A 12,669-nucleotide genomic window follows, 5' to 3' on the forward strand; every position below is an offset into this window, starting at 1 on the left:
TTAACACATTTAATTTATATTCATTAACATAAACATATTATATTATCACAGCTACTCTATATCATAAGACAAGTGGTAATATATATAGCCTTGCAGATTTAGGTTTGTGGTAACATTACTATTAGAAATTTATCACAGCTACTGTATATTATAAAACAAGTGGTACTATATATAGCCATGCAGATTTAGGTTTGTGGTAACATTACTATTAGAAATGTATTCTTTGAGAAACTTCTTGAGTATTACTTGGATGGCCTTTCCTCACAGTGAGATATCACATGAGTGGTAATTTCTTTCATGTATTTATAAATGAAACCATTGTACTTGAATTGTAATCATTGAGAATATGGGCTGAAAGAAAACAGCATAATGCTTAGTATTCTGCTAATGTTTCTTTTTCAGACATTATTTTACAAAACTATTGCCCTGAAGAGCAAAAAAATATTTAATTTACATAATGAAAATTATTATTATATGTTTCATTTGTTCATCAAATTTTCTGCCCTTCTTGCTCAACTGTGGTTCAGTACAGTAGCTAAGGACCCAAACTGCTGTGTTATAATGAGGGAGAGATGTACAAACTGTTGTGTTATCATGAGAAGGAGATGTACAAACTGCTGTGTTATAATGAAGGAGAGATGTGCAAACTGCTGTTATAATGAGGGAGAGATGTACAGCCTGAGTTACATTCTCCATGTCATCATTTGTCAACATTTAGATTATACGCTTAATAAGTAGACCATGAGTATAGTGCATGCGAACTGCGTCGTTTCTCAGAACTCCCATTTTCAAACTTTTCTTTATTATGGCTTTCATGTTTTCTATTTGTATTTGTAGATTTGTCGGCTGCATCCAAGTCATTCTTTACCACACTGGCGGATACCTATGAACAAGAATGGACAGATCGCAGTCAGATACAACAGCTGTTAGAGGTCATTAATTTATTTATCCACTCATAACTCCAGTTGACCAGCTTCATCGCTTAGTGTGCTATCAGAAGTGTTAAACTCTTTTACAGGAAAATTTATTATGTAAAATTTTTGGGAAAAAATAGGCTTCTTATCAGGCAAAAAGTTCTTACATGATAATGTACATTAAAAAATTTGTAAAAATTTTTTATTGTAAAAGCTGTGGATTGACATAATGAAATATTAATGGTACAGCGCTCCATTTTTATAATACTATTAAAGGGAGATTAATGGTACAGTACTCCATCTTTAAAATATTGTTACAGGACTCACAGTACTAATTCAATTCCCATAGTAAACCTATGCAAACACCATGACATTAAAAATTCAATAACTAATAAATTTTGAGTGCTCATGATCAAACCTAGATTTATCAGTATAGATGAAACCAGGATGTCAGCTTCTGTACAGAGGAAAGGATATGAGCCGTGGCATTTTCTGGACCTACATGTGTTTGAAACATGTGCTTTCAATTCCGCACCAAAGAGTCAGGTGCTAATTTAGTAACAAGTGTTCCAAACTCAAGACTGTTAAAGGACTGAAATTCCATCAATAAAACAATGTCTCTATTTTTTTCACTTACAACTAGGATAAGATCTGAAAAGATTATTTTTCCTAAAATATAACTTACATTATTATCCAATCCTGGTCAGGCAAACCCATATATACTCTATTTTATGTACACCCATTTCCAGGCTGGATACCATTTTTCCATATTATTAGTACCGTGTGTTCTACAGGGAGATTAATGATACAGCACTCCATCTTTATAATAGTTACAGGGAGATTAATGGTACATTACTCCATCTTTATAATACTATTAAAGGGAGATTAATGGTACAGTACATCATCTTTATAATACTATTAAAGGGAGATTAATGGTATAGCACTCAATCTTTATAATACTGTTACAGGGAGATTAATGATACAGTACTCCATCTTTATAATAGTTACAGGGAGATTAATGGTATATTACTCCATCTTTATAATACTATTAAAGGGAGATCAATGGTACAGTACTCCATCTGTATAATACTATTAAAGGGAGATTAATGGTACAGCACTCCATCTTTATAATACTGTTACAGGGAGATTAATGATACAGTACTCCATCTTTATAATGCTATTAAAGGGAGATCAGTGTTACAGTACATCATCTTTATAATACTATTAAAGGGAGATTAATGGTATAGCACTCAATCTTTATAATACTGTTACAGGGAGATTATTGATACAGTACTCCATCTTTATAATACTATTAAAGGGAGATTAATGTTACAGTACATCATCTTTATAATACTATTAAAGGGAGATTAATGGTACAGTACTCCATCTTTATAATACTGTTACAGGGAGATTAATGATACAGTACTCCATCTTTATAATACTATTAAAGGGAGATTAATGATACAATACTCCATCTTGTCAATACTATTAAAGGGAGATTAATGGCAGAATGCTTCATCTTTCATTTTTATAATACTATTAAAGGGAGATTAATGGTACAGTACTCCATCTTTATAATACTATTTATAAGTGTTTATGGGAGATTAATTGTACAGTATACCCTCTTTATAATGTTCACGTTATATTATATTGAGGTATCTTCCAAAAAAGCTGTGTCATTATAGTAAATAATTATTTAGAAATAGGATATATGACTGATGTGAAATCACATTATGATTGGTTCCCATTTGCAGGGAACTAAAACAAGTGAAGCAGATAAAGTAGCATTGATTAAAGCAAATTTGACCATTTTAGCTGTTGTTGTTGTAGGGTTTAATGCCATTTTTCAGCACATGATAGGCTATACATGGCGGCCAGTATTAATGGTGGAGGAAGAACCCGTGCAAAACCAGGGAAGAACCACTGACCCACGAGAAGCTGCTGGCAAGCTTTCTCATATACCCACATTGTCTGAATCCGAGACTCTAATCCACGCAGACAGAGGTGAGATGGCAGTGATCCATAACGAAGAACGTTTTAGACCACTCGGCCACTCAGGGCCCCGACCATTTTATTGGGATCCATGATCATACCCATGCTATAAGAGAGGGGAACAGACCACATAGGAACTTTATAATGAGAGACAACTATTACCGTAGAGTCATATGTTGAGATGTATCCCGTATCTGTTGTATCCCATATAATCTGTATCCCATATAATTTGTATCTCATGTAATTTGAGATACTCTGATTCAGACTTTACAACTTTTGCTAAAAAGTGAGAAAACTGGAAATTTACCTGAAGCTAACATGTAGAAGGTGTTGTAAAGCGCTTAGAGCTTCTAAAGATTAGGCGCTATACAAAGTCCTCATTAATATTATTATTATTATTATTATAGTTGTTTAAAGGGACAGAATTCAAATTGTCAACCTTTGCAGAATTGGAATGGTTACCTCCCTTGATAGTTTTGTCAGCTTCTGTTTATTTTAATACAAAATGCTCACAAAGTTACTTAGTTAAAAAATATTTTAAGTCATGAATTTGCACAAATTCAGTATCAGTTAAGAGATAAAGAAAAGAAAACCTTTATAAATAAATATGAACTTCATTATCATTATTTAACAGATTATGTTGATCGCATTGAGCCTGTTTTTTGTTCCATATTATTTCTTCAACCCTCCGTTAATAGCTAGACTGTAGAAGTCAGTAACTTTTAAACTGACGGATTTTTGAAAAAAATCATTAGTTACTGTACTGGTTGCATAGGTGAGTGTCATAGATGATCTTTTTATTAAAGTAGTTTTGCCAAATATTGCGGGAGGAACCTCAGTATCTTAGCAGTTAGTGTGCCAGACTAATCACTAAAACACTTTTAGCATATTACTTTTCATGTAGGGTTTTGAAACCTAGACCTTATTGACCTTGGAGTCAAGTTAAAGGTCATTGCTTGCATTTCTGTATTTCACTGAATATGGTATATTTTAATCAGATTTTGTGTTTAGTTTCATTCCAGTAAACAAGTTAATAGTCAGCATTCTGATGTTGAATTGAAGTCAAAGGTATTGACTGTGATTTTTAGTTGTACTGGCATGTTATCATGTTAACACAAACAAGCATGAAAAAAGTTTTATTTTCTAAACTTTTCTTGCAGATATAACTAAAAAATGCCCTGAATTATATAACCTTAATAACTATTTTGTCCAGAATTACTTTATTTACAGATCTAACCAAAGTAGCACGTGTTTATATTTTGGCATTGTTGAGTCAAGTACAAAAATGTTCTAGCCATGATATTAGGTTTAGGGTCAAAGATCATGACAAAGAATTTTATATGTTTGTTAACATTGGCATAAGAAAGTTGTTTCTTACCCAATTTGGTGTTTGAGTTTCTAAAGACTGTTAAAGATGGTTTCAATTCTCAAGGGTTGAAAAGAAGCAAGGGACTTTAGGACTTGTCTTGGATTCTTGTAAATTCTAACAGGTGAGCATCATACCCATATAGGGACTCTTGTTTAATAAATATTGCAGTGTTTTCCTTTATCCTCATTTGCACTTTAGAGACCCTCACATTTTTAATTCAGCAACCAGTTTTGTTACCAAAGATTGGTTTTACTCAGTTTGACCCACAGTTTTGATACCATTTAGATTTTTGTCTTGCACCCTTAAGGGATACACTGTATTGTAAGTATTAATATATATGTAATTAGGAAAATTTATTTAAAACTTTTTCATTGAATTTAGTAACCAGTTCAAACTTCCGATATATTGTACTCCTGATAGCACAGATCTTCGCTTGAAGTAGTCATTTAAGTATTATAAACTTGGACCCAATGTAAAAGTTTTACTTACTGTTTTGAGTTTAGAAAAACATACCTTAGACAGATGTATCCCTTACATTTATTGGCATACTTTGGAGTAAAACTTGGAATGAGCAGTTTTGAAGTAGATTTCAGCTGACTCAGCAATTGATCATAGAATTCCGGACAGCTAAGGTTCCAAATGAACTTTATTGATCATAGAATTCCGGACAGCTAAGGTTCCAAATGAACTTTATTTTGGGTATCAGTGACTGTTGCACATAGAGTATCAAGATAACTATATCATGTGATACAATTATATTCTAGGGATACAATGTAATAGCGGTTCCAAGCAAAATAGCTTGAATTTTCTTGTACTAATTTTGTGTGCGATATAAGAAAATGGTGCTCCCCAAACAGTCTTGTTGCACCATGATGGATGGAAGTATCAGCTTGGGGTTTTTACAAAAAGATTCTTGTGATGTCTGGTTGCTCTTAAATGAAAAAAGTGCCAGTTTGATAACCACAGTTGCAGCTATCTTGATAATCATATCGCTACTTGTGGAAAGAAATCCATGCTAACATTTTCACCAGACGACTTCTTATGAACTATGGCCAGCAAGAGCCATCTTGAAAATCTTGTTGCTCCTTCTCCTAAATAGAAAGTCACATTGGCATGGCGTGTTCACCAAAAGACTTATTATGATACGAAGTTGTTCCTGAATAAAAACGAAAATGGTGCCAATTTGATCTCAGATATGGTTGCCACAATAAACAAATTTAGTTGCTAATTCATCTGAATGGATGGTCATGTCATCATGGACTTTCACCAAATGTCTTCTAATTATTTTTTGTCGGGAATGAGGAAGATACCCATCTAACATCCAGTATGGCTGCCACAGTGGCAAGTTTGAAAATCTTATTGCTCAAGAATATCAAAGCTGGTTCCTGCATGGAGTAATTCAGAAGAAATGGTTTATACAAATAATTCATTTACGATGAAGAAATTATATTATTCCTAGGATATTCTTTTTGGCCTGTAGAGCATCACTTCATTTGAATTAGTATCATCATGGATTTTGGCAGTTGCAAAGTCCGAATTTAAAGATGCAGTAGTGAAGACAATGTGACCCTCTTCCCATATCATCAAATTTAATTATTGATCAAAAGAAGGCCGCATGTCAGAAATTTAACAAAAATTTATGCACATGAAAATAAATGATTTCCATGTAGGTTATTACATCATTGTCCCAAAAACAGTTGTTAATCTTTTCATCGGTTTATTTCAGAGCTGGGAAAATTTATGGTCAGACTACTTACTGAAACTTCAAGACCAGATTCAAGAGCCTCTGACTAAATACATTAGCCATGTACAGCCATTAAAGGTAAGGCAACAAAGTGAATTGATAACAAATTCCTGGTGAAATGTTGATGTATTTAGCTTTTTCAATACCTTTATATAAAAATAATTACTACGAATTAATTTATCATTATTTTATACTCTTTCTTGAATATGCAAATATCACATCATTGATGCTTAAATTTGTTGATTTGATTTGGACAGAAATGGCAAATATTAAAGGGTCATTGTGCTTTGAGTGTTGTAATTTGATTTGTAGCCTTATAAAGTTATAGATGAGGTTCGATATCTCACAGAGATAACAGCTCCCTCTTATTTTTAAAATTAATTCTGAATGAGCATGTACATATTTACTAAATTTACACTAGTTGAAGATAATGGATTCCTCACAAAATGCTTGAAGAATTGTCTTGTTTTTCAACAGATATTTGTTGTAGTGACTGATGTTGTTTTGTACAAGCCTTGCAGCAATATAGCTACTGTTGGTGTCTCCGTTCTTCAATTGTTAAAGCTACGTTAAAAATCAAAAACTCACAAACAAAAACAAATCTTTAAAATTAAGATATACATTGACTGGGTGATTTTTCATTCGAATATTTATAAGGTTCTGATCCACTTGAAAAATAGTTGCTTTACTCCATGCATTTTGTGTGTGCCCATGATTTGAATGAATTATCTCCTTTATATTAGCGTGCACAGTTTATGCACGTCATGTTACCTGTTTCTTCTTCAGATTCATTGTCTGATCATAATAGGTTAGGAGCACTTTCACTGCCTCTCTAATCTTTGAGTACATTCATTACCTCTCAAGCTAAAACAGATGTTTACCACACCTTTTAGCTTGTCTTGTCAACAAATGTGTGAAATTGTCATCTGTTTGCATTGGCATGATAAGGAAAAAAAGGCATAAAAAAGTAAATATATTATAAATAAAACAAATAGACTCTAAGCTGTGTGACAGTGTCAGTATGGGCTGCCAACTGTATGAGATATTCTTGAAAATTTGGCCTCCAGTTTTCCTGTAAATACTGTCAGAACAGAGCTCTGCAATACTTATTGTTCTGGCAGTAAGACCCCCCCCACCTTACAAGTCCTGTGTATCTGGGCCAGAGTTTTATATTGTCAGACTACCATCATAATGTGCCAGCAGATTATTATCTATACCATTGTGTTCTTTTGATGAATTAAAATGATTGACATAAACACTAATGCTGACATGCCGTACCTAATGTTCAGCTGCATGTTGAATCACAGCTCTTCGTTATGCTCAACAAACAAGTTTGTACTGAATGTATTGGAAAGTCTTCATGTGACAGCAAAGTTCACATATTCAGTGCTGTTTCAAAACATGAGGAGTGATTGACTGTATGGTAGAAATGCAGACTGGTTATGGTTTTTTTTACTGGCAAGTGTTTTAAAATAAACAACAACTATAAAACATTACTCCCCCCCCCCCAAAAAAAAGAGGGTATGGTTTTTAACATCATTTATGAAAGGGATACCCTCCCCCTTGTTCTGCTTTCATTTTAGTCTTGTTTTATACTATTTAGAGGCCCATATTGTGTCCAGATTGACCCCTTATTTTTCCAGATTGTCCTCCCTTTTTTAACATTGAGGGAGTACACTGCTGAAATGACTAAATCCTAGATGCAACCTTACATTCTACAGGGGAAGCTCTACCTTCTGTGCATAAATCAAAGAAGTCTATCAGCTTCTTCCTCCAGAGTTTTCTTTGCCCCCCTCTGTTCCATCAGTTACCTCTTGTAGAATTCCACTAATATTTTAATTAAAAAAAGATCATCCTTTCAAACTGTTACCATAGTATGGTTAAGCGGCAGACATTATACAGTGCCAAGAAACCTCATTGCCCAAGTGTCAAAATGGCTTTCGTTTTCATTTGGACTCCCAACAAGATCAAACTTCAATATGACACACACACTGGTCTTCTCTGCTGAAGACCTAGCTGTCAGTGGGGACATTGGGCATATAAATCAGCCAACGCTGCTCTGCAGCCGCCTGTTTCTGAGTGAAAGATCCCATATACTGACTTGAAATTATATCTAAATCAGCTTGTTCTGACAACTTGATAAAACTCATGATTGGAAAGTGACATCCCCAGTACAGAATAAATCACAGAGATGAGGTAGTATTGTGATGACCGCATGTGTCACATTTCACTTGTGCATATCTAGTGAATGGTGAACCTAGACCAGAGTGAATGCTTTGACCAGAGTCTGAGTCCACTGACAGTGGAACACATTCTTGTTAAGTGTATCTGCAGTCTTCCTGTGAGATAGAATTTTCTTTGATGTGAACTCAGTCACGAAGCTTTAAGATGATGTAACACCAGAGAAAATCTTGGAATTAAATAGGGAATGTGGTTTACATAGCAAATTTTTACTACAGTATTTTGAGGATTTTCTATTTTAAAAAATTTGTGTCTTCTGTTTTCAGAATCTGGTATGTTTTTTATATATATAAAAAACAATATTTTTTACTCTTAAAATTTGTTTCTCATGTGCATTTGACCCTAATAACTTTGCTTATGAAAGGTCAAACAGAACAATTGCTAGTTTGTTCTATGATTATTGTCTAATTATTTATATGCTTTAGTTGGGGAATATTTGTGAGATCCTCCCTTTATTTTTCAGTCATTTTGTCCATCTCTGTAACTCTTTCACCTCCTAAATAGCTGGTCAGAAATTCACAAAATATTTGGTACATGTGTTACCCATCTAGTAACAATCTGCAGTAGGGAAATAATTGTATGGTCTTTACCCAAGGTACTATGGGGGTGGGGGTGATCAGAAATCAAGTATGTAAAAGTTTCAGTTAAAATGGCATTTGCTTTTTATTTCTTTTCTTTGTTCCTTGCTTTCTTTGCCAGACTTTAAACATGCAGGCATAGTTGGAGGACACATAATATATGTGGTGGGTTTTGAGTTATGACTAAAGGGTCATTCATGGTCCAGAGTGGGCAAGGTTTGGGATTGGGAGATGTTTAAAAAGTAAGGAGATTTGTTATGATGTGCCATCATTGTCGAACTTGTCAATAGCATCAACCCATGGGAAAGGCCAAATTAGCCTTTGTATACAGGTGACCAGTATGCAGGTTTACCTTTCAGATAGCATGTGACTGAAGTATAGTGAGTACAAGCAAGATAATAAATGCTGACACATTGATTCTCATTATATTCATGAACCTAAACAATGCCATCCGCATGAAACAAAAGTTTAGTTTGCATAAACAGAGCAGTCGCTATTAATATGCTCCAGTGATCGCTTGAGTCAATTAGTTGGTTTGGTGATCACCGGGCTGTTGGCTGCAAAAAGCAGGGACAGCCATCATAGACATGACCTTTATATAAAAAATTAGCTGGGGAAAAATCAGAATGGTCATTGAGACCAGGTGACCACTGTACAAAGGTGACCTTTTGAATAGTTTGATTAGATTCAGTTAGTGCATATTTTGCAATATTTTGAATCATATGGTCAAACATGTGCATTGCCGATCATGTTCATTTTCATTTTACAGTCAAGGATATCCAAGCGCGGCAGGAAATTGATTGATTATGACAATGCCAAACACAATCTAGAAGTACAAAATGGTGCCAAGAAAAAAGATGAAACAAAAATTGCTAAGGTAGGTTAATGCTACGAAATACAGTCCCTATCATTGCTATGAACAAAAGGATTTTATTGTGTTGAAATGTAGCTTTATTGTTGTTATTTAGCTGATGAGAAAGTGTATACGATCACTTTTTCAGTCTCATAATTTTTGCCTTTTGCAGGGTTTTAAGTCCAGGCTGTAATCGGTAACATAAACCAGAATGAACAATCGGCCCATTAGTTTTGTTGACTTATTAGTGGACATATTGTATTATTTGGATAAAAGTGTGAATAGACAAATGGAACTGAAAGATCTTCAAACTCTTTGTGGGTGAGAACAGAGAAAAATATTGAAGCATTGTGTAACAAGATGGTTGTCTCTTGGTGAAGGTATAAAGAGACTTTTGGAACAGTGGGAACCCTTACAAATATATTTTGGTAAAGAAACCAAGAAGCAAGAGGTTAAAGGCAAAAGAGCTAAAGCCAAAAGTAGGATGTCGGAGAAGGAGTCTAGTTCCAAGGATAAAGTTCCACATGTATCTAGCAATAAAGAAGGAAATAACGACAGTGCCAGCACGTGCAGTAAAGCTTTGAGCTGTGATAAATCTACAAATCAGGCTAGTTCTACTTGCAAGTCTGCCTCAGCCGGAAAGACTGAAAAAATGAAACCAAGATAGGGTCCTTAGAGAAAGCTAAATCAAAGAAATTGGATAAAAAGGCTCTGTCTAGACATCAGACACCATTGGTTAGAAATGATTGGAAAGGCAGTAAAAGAATCAGTTACAGAGAGTAAAAGGCTATGAGTGTGTGTAAGGCTTTGCAGTCTCGGAGGGCGAAGATTTATTGCTTATTTCTAGACCACATAATTCCATTATTTAACAAGTACAACTTAATCATGCAACAGGAGGAGCCTGTGATCCATAAACTTAGAGAAAAGGTGCTTGAATTATTAAAGCAATTGCTTATCAGATTTGTAAAGGCTACAGAAATTTCACAAGCCAAGGATCTTACTGATATCGATTATCATGACTGTAAGACACAAATGTCAGATGAAAAACTTATAGTAGGTTCAGAAACTTGAAAATACTTGGCTGAAAGTAAGTTGAATGAAAGTAGCCTTTGTTGATTCTGTAAAGATGTAAGGGACTATTAAACAACTGTTTTTGAGTAGATTGTTAAGAGGTTTCCATTGAATAATGAACTTCTGAAACACAGGCAGTTGTTGATGTGTCAAAAAGGATGATGAGTGATTTTAGTAGTGTGATGTATTTCCCATCAAGGTTTATGTGTATGGAACCCAAAGAAACTAACTGGCAAGACAACTTGGAAGCAGAGATTTTGAATTACCAAGTAGATGAATTGAATCCTGAGATCTTAAACACTACATGAGTTGACAAGCAATGGGATCTTATTAGTAAACTCAAGGATGCTAATGGCCAGTTCAAATACAAATTGTTGTCCAGCATCATGAAGAATGTAGTTATTGTTCCTCATTCAAATGCAGGTTGTGAGAGAGTGTTCTCATTTGTTGCAAAAAAACACTCAATATCCAGATCGGAAGCAATACTAGTCATAAAAGTGAAGGGGGTGAATGCTTCAAAATGGAATTTGACCAGAAGTTTCTTAGAAAGTGCAAAAGTACCATGTACCAGTCACATCAGTAGCTATATATTTAAGTTACAACATGGATATAAACTGTAATGGTTATTAAAATTTTACTTTTTGCCAGTACATAATAGTTTTTACAAATGACAGAGATTTGGTCCAACTTACTGAAAATGTTTGACTGACTTAATGAGAATATCTCTTTAGGGTTGGCAGGTCTGCATTGTTTAATGGCAGCCATCTTGAAAATGTTGTTATTGCTACTTGTCCTGGATGGCAGATCATATCAACATGCAGTTTCCACTAAAAGACTTTTTATGATGTCTAGTTAGTCCTAAATGAAAATTGTGCCGATGTGAGATCCATATTGTCAATTTTGAAAATCCTGTTATCGCTACTCCTATATGGATGGTTATATGAAGATGCTTTTTCATTAAAAGACTTCTTATGATGTCTAGTTGCTCCTGAATAAAAATGGTGCTTATCTGAAGTCCAACACGGCTGCCACAGGAGCCATATATAAAATCTTTTATCACTACTCCTTCTGAACAGAAAGTCATTATTGACATGGGGTTTTCACCTTAAGTGTTCTTATGATGTCTACTTGGTCTTAAATGGTGAGGACTAACTTTCCTAATGCCCACTATAGTTGGCATCTCATAAGTATTGTTATCTCTCCTCCCAGTTGGATGGATATATCAACATTCACCAATAGATTTTTTATGATACCCAATTAATCCTAAATGAAAATGGTGCCATTCATACATTCAGTATGGATGCCATGATGGTCATTGTGAAATCTTGTAGCCTCATCTCCTCCTGAATGGGATGATCGTTACAGCATGGAGTCTGGACCAGTGATGTCTACTTTGTCCTAAATGCAAATGATGTCCAACTTGTCCACCACAGCTGTTATAAGAAAATATGATTATTGCTGAAGAATATCAGAGATGATTTCAACACTTAGCAATTAAACAGAAGAAATGTTCTTACCTTGAATTCCATGAAATTCTTTTTGCCCAGTAGAGCATTCCTTAAAGGGATTCTTGTTCGAAATCCAAGCTGAAAGTCTGCAGCCAGGGTATTTTTTTTCTTCTGTTATCACAATATATATTTTCCTCAACTAAAATGCTTGATAGAATAAGGTTCTTTCTACAAAATAGATCAGGGCAGGATAATGTTTTTTTTAGAACTGTTTTGGGGCTGGGAATTAGGTTTCCATACACTCACCCTCTTCACCCTTTTAACAGAAAATTAAATGATCTTCATAACTTTGTTGATAAGATCTCCCTGTTATACTTATATGTTTGATATCTTTTAAAGTAACCAGGCTGATGGTTATGGATTCCTGGCTTTTTTTTTCAGTGTGTAGAGTGGCAGTTG

General features: G+C 34.4%; 1 protein-coding gene across 1 annotated transcript in view; it reads left to right on the forward strand.

Annotated features, from left to right (window-relative positions):
• The window catches only part of LOC149791713 (myc box-dependent-interacting protein 1-like), a 124,221-nt gene that overhangs the window by 70,754 nt on the left and 40,798 nt on the right, over nt 1–12,669 (forward strand). The window contains exons 4-6 of the mRNA XM_089970222.1: nt 838–932; nt 6,002–6,097; nt 9,608–9,715. Coding sequence (XP_089826348.1) covers nt 838–932; nt 6,002–6,097; nt 9,608–9,715 — 299 coding nt within the window. The remainder of the gene's footprint in view (nt 1–837; nt 933–6,001; nt 6,098–9,607; nt 9,716–12,669) is intronic.

This window comes from Sinohyriopsis cumingii, chromosome 9, assembly GCF_028554795.1.
Source record: "Sinohyriopsis cumingii isolate HCF-2022 chromosome 9, ASM2855479v2, whole genome shotgun sequence".
Lineage (NCBI taxonomy): Eukaryota > Metazoa > Mollusca > Bivalvia > Unionida > Unionidae > Sinohyriopsis > Sinohyriopsis cumingii.